Source organism: Vanessa cardui, chromosome 7, assembly GCF_905220365.1.
Source record: "Vanessa cardui chromosome 7, ilVanCard2.1, whole genome shotgun sequence".
Taxonomy (NCBI): Eukaryota; Metazoa; Arthropoda; class Insecta; order Lepidoptera; family Nymphalidae; genus Vanessa; species Vanessa cardui.
Genome location: NC_061129.1, coordinates 14,128,842 through 14,134,210, shown reverse-complemented (window position 1 = coordinate 14,134,210; position 5,369 = coordinate 14,128,842). Strand labels below are relative to the sequence as shown.

The window sequence follows — 5,369 nt, the reverse complement described above, 5'->3', positions numbered from 1 at the left end:
ACTTCCAGGCACAAAATGCTATGGGATACAATATTGCACAAAGCGGTCAGGTACTGAGCTATTCGTAACAGCCAAGCCTAGGTCGTAACAATCACTGATCTATGGCGTATCATGGCATCAATAGTGCATTATGAGCAAAGATTAAGCCACACCTCAGCTCCACTACAAGTAATTGAATGCTCAACTAATCTACTATTGAATTGCATAAACACCAATACATTTATAGTAGTGTTATTTATGACTTACTGGTTAACATGGAAATTATATTGGAAACAGTTATTATTATGCCTTACTCGTGTTATATAATGTTGGGATATGTCTATTATAGTGGATAGATCTAAATTTAGCTCAAGATAAGTAAAGCAAGGACTTCTTATTGGTATTGGTGAGTTGTATAGTTATTCTTACTTTATATAATTAACTTGAGGTAGCATTAATGCATTTCTCTACATTGCATTCGAATTGGTATAAAACAATTAAAAAAGTATTTCGAATAAAATGTTGATGGCAACATATGTATATGTATAACCACCATTGCGATTTTTGTTAAAGACCTCTTATTCTTCGCTCGTGATGTATAATCAATGTATAAGTACCAACTCAAACTACAAATCAACTCCAACTATTGTCAGCGAAACGGTTACGTTCGGATCTCCGGTTCTACTCGTGTGAGGATATTTTCTTTTGTCAAATCAGTGGTAGTCTTTTAATTTGACTATCAATAAGTAAGTTGAATATAAACCAATAACATTAAATTTTTGGAGCTGCCTATATTAGTCAGTATTCCAAATTTAAGCATTCTTATTAAGTAGTTAAATGTTAATATAATCAGATGTAAATCACGAAGAAATAGCTATGTCTGTTTGGGCATATGCAAAATGAAGAATCAGTCGGACGTTCAAGAATACAAGAGAGATTGTTTAATAGATCAGTCGCAGGCGCGCCTCGCACAAAACATACACCAGTATCATTTGACAATTTGTGAGCAATCAATGCATTGTCGCCGCTCTTTATTCAACGGCAAATAATACATGGAAAATTGTCATTCCTATTGTGCGGTGACCATTGTTGGTCTAATGACAGCGTTCAGATTTAGTCGGCTTCGGAACCGGTCATCAGTGCGGGCCCGGTCGCGGACTTGATAGCCTTTACGCGATCCCAATTGTTGGAGAAATCAAACCATTTGTCGTGAGCTTGTAACAAAAGTTGTGTTAACAGGCCTTCGGTCACTGGTGGCGTGAATTGTCTTCGTGTCTTGAACTTGTCACTATGATAATGTATAATGTTAACTAGATAGACAACACGTAACGTTGATCTAATGGCGTATCCCATAGAGACTTCGCCAGCAAAATCACTGCCGAAATTGTCGAGAAATTCGAATCCCTATCACATTAAACGTCCAATGAACGCATTCATGGTCTGGTCGAGATTGCAAAGGAAGAAGATATCAATGATGAATCCGAAGCTGCATAATTCAGAGATTTCCAAGCGACTTGGTTTAGAATGGAAGAGCTTGGACGAAACCGAAAAGAGGCCTTTCATAGACGAGGCAAAGAGATTAAGATTGAAACACATGAATGATTATCCAGATTACAAATACAGACCACGTCGAAAGAACCGACTCGATACTTCCGCGTATGGGAATCCAGCTTTATATTCAACACGAGAGACCTTCGTTGAGATTGAGCCTCGAGTTGACAGTAATTACCAGTTGCCAGTAAACTACTCAGATCCTCAGTACATGTATAATAACGTCATTAGTTACACAGTGCCGATAACTCAAGGTTCCTTCATGTCACCAATGAGGCCTAAAGAGGAGAATTTACCGAGTCTAGATCTGAGGCCATTGCCCTCAATTGAGAGTATTTCACCCAGGCCGTTTGCGGTTGTCAATCAGCAGATGATGGTGAAGGCATACCCGAATTTACACTACGTACCCGAAGACGTTGCAAGATTATCATATCATTACCCTTTCAGTGTTCAATAGATGATAGTAATATTTGTGATGCTAGGTGGTTTTTTGGTTACCATAAAACCTTTTTAGAAGTTCATTAATTAATTAAAATAATATAGCCACTCTTAAGTATATGTTGATAAAAACTTTAATGTTATTTCTTTTAGTGTATCAACCGCTCATAACGGTATAGATTATATCAAAACTTAGCAGTATTTAACTAAACTATTGTAGATGCCATAATTAAACTAAATAATAAATAAATTAAGTAATCTATATTATTCGTTTTATTATTGTTATATAACTTAAATCATTTCTTTTCAAGTATATATTTACAGAAGCCTTGAATGTAATCTTGTTCTGAAAGAGGTAGCTGTTATAATTATATTTGATTTTAACTGTTACAGAATTTTGAAGCTATATATATAATTATATATATGTACATATATTTATACTTTATTAAAGTAGGATTTTACAAGTTATTTTTAATCATCATTAAACAAACTGTGTGTGTGGTAGTGAAGCTACCACTGGTTCGGAATGCAGATGCAAAGTATTTTGTACAAATAATTTGAACTTAGGTAATGGCAAAAAAATGTCTGCGGAATTTTGTTATAAAAATGGATACTTTGCCCCAAAAAGGATTTATTGATTTTTTAACATAGCTATATGTATTTTATTTGAGGTAGGAGATTGCTGTCATATAGGTATAGCTTATAGAACTGTGCTCATATAATTACAGTAATCGTCTAGTTATACATATATCAAGTCGCATAACAATCTCAGGGGACCAAAATATTTTCCACTTGGATTCCGTCACTTCCTCAATAGATCAGAGAAAGATCGCTCACCAATGATCTGGCAGAACGTCACGTCGGAAGCTGTAGGAATAATGTGCGCGAGATGACGGGACGTTTTCAGAGGGATTGATGGAGAACTGTAATTGATTGAATGTTTACAGAAAGGGTGTCTGTTAGGGATTTAGATTTCAAAGGTTATTGTGATCGGATCATCATTTTAGAATGCGATTTCGTATTTTGTACGATAATTAATGTTCTGTATGTATTAGGCAACGTTTCTCTGTTTCATAAACAATATTTCTATGGTTATTAATTTGTCATGAACGCTATTATTGTAGTGAAATCATCAAGAAACAACGCACAAAGAATTATTTTCGACAACGATTTCATGGTTGCGAATATGTGGGGCGGATTGTTTGAATTTTGATTTTAAAATGTTTTCATTACTTAGTTGTTGAGATTTCCGTACGAATCATGATTATGGAGACTAATAAAACAGTGCAATATTTTCCTTATAATTTGAAACTATTAAATTTCGAGATTTCATTCCATTCATATCACTTAATGTAAATTAATAATAAAATATTTGTACCATACACACTGACTCACTCGCTCTTTATATTGTTATTTTTAGAATAGCCGATACCGATACGATCAAAATCAAAATAGGCTTTATTCTAGTAGGGTTTTACAAGGACTTTTGAATCGTCGTTTAACAACTATATTAAGCGAATCTATACACCGGTTCGGAATGTAGATTCTACCGAGTAGAACCAGCAAGAAACCCAGTAGTTACTATGATGTAAAATAATCTGGTTATTATTTATGTCAATTATGAGATTTTTCTTTTATATTCCGTATCAATAGAAATGTATTTCATTTTATTCAACACGTGATCGTTAAATATATAACATTTAATTATAACACTGAATATATCGAATAATAAATACAGTTCGTACATTATTGTTATTAAATAATAATTAATTGCGAAGTTAATAAATAACGATAGGCGACAAACGAATCGACACGTGAATGAAAATCTTTAATTACCAAGATTGGATTTCACACAAACGTGTTTGCGAATTCGTGAGCGAGAAATGGGGTTTAATTAAATTGTCACGCTTCCCTTCGACCTCTTTATGGAAACCGAAATTGTTTTTCTAATAGACCGTCTTATCGTTAAGTCTTTGGATATTATACATAGAGTTGTTACTACGATTCTACGTTCTTTTTTCTGACAGATATGAGAAATTGCTTTTGAATTTAATAGACTAATTATTTATTCTACCTCCGTGGTTGAGTAGTGTGTACACCGGTTTTCATGGGTACGCAGGCCGTTCCCGGCTAAGTCGATGTAGATTATCATTAGTTTTCTATGTTGTCATGGGTCCAGACCGATGACAACCATAGACACCCAGGTGACTGTGGTACCGTCTTTACTTCTGATTTTCCATAGCACAATTGCTTTAGCTTCTTACATTGGGATCAGAGTAAAGTATGTGATGTTGACTTATATTTATTTATTATAACAGTCTTTATATATTGTATGTACATTAATTAATTAATTCTCTGGCAAATAAAACTATGGGTAAAAGAAGAACGTTCAATGTGGATCAAGTGAAGCTAGCAAAATGTATATCGACTTTGAAGCCGCACTAACTTGACTCTACATCGCTACTGCCTAAAAAGGTCGTATTATAAAGGAAAAAGAAAATGTTTCATTTATAGTAGTTCTTCTTTTCAGTTAGTAATTAAGACTTCGTACTCTATTCATGTACGCGCAAAACTGTACCCAGTTGGACCCGCTTGTTTAATATGAGCGCTGTAAGTCAGTCATTTTAAAATTTATCCAGTGGTACAGACTGTACTTCGTATGTCAGCCAATCAACAAAATTGTATTATGTTGATATTTAAAGTATACAATATCAAATAAGAACTCAGTATAAAACCTTATTTGTAAACGTCAAAATATATCGTTCGTTTATTTAACGCTCAAAGGCGGTAATAACAGCACGATATTCGTCGCCAGTATTGTATTGAGATCTTAAATAAATTAATGAAACCATACTCTGGTAGAAATAATTAAAACACTTAAAGCAACACTTAACCCGTCTATGATATTTGTTTTCTTTGCTTTGTTAATTGACTATTTCAAAGTAAAAAGTGGATATTTTTTTTCTATATGTATTGTACGTGAGAGTAAACTTCTAGAGTTATTTATACTAGAAGAGAAGCATTTCAACTGCCTTGTTAAATAATTAATAATAATAGTTTTGATTAATGTATTTGTACACTGGTCCATATATCTTTAACACTGAAACATTCCAATAACATGTATTGTATAAATAAAGTAGAGAAGTGTGTGTAGAGCTTATTAGGAATCGAAATTCGACCACAATTATTATTGAAATTTTTATATATATTATATAATACAATAGTATTATATGAATTTGTAAACACTTTTTTAATATTATTGTTTTTTTCGTTCATACTAAAGTCCAAATATAGCAAGAGAAAAAAAATCAGACAAAATTATTAGCTTATTCATACATTGCCTACCTGTGTATGTAAAAATTATAAGCTTAAGCTAAGAATAAGAAATATAAGAAACATTT

General features: G+C 33.1%; 1 protein-coding gene across 1 annotated transcript; it reads left to right on the top strand.

Annotated features, from left to right (window-relative positions):
- Positions 1-1,132: 1,132 nt before the first annotated feature.
- On the top strand, positions 1,133-2,179 carry LOC124531151 (transcription factor sox-2-like). Its single transcript, XM_047105620.1, has one exon. It carries the CDS (start codon positions 1,319-1,321, stop codon positions 1,985-1,987), a length of 669 nt encoding a protein of 222 aa, XP_046961576.1. The 5' UTR covers positions 1,133-1,318; the 3' UTR covers positions 1,988-2,179.
- The last annotated feature ends 3,190 nt before the right edge of the window (positions 2,180-5,369 follow it).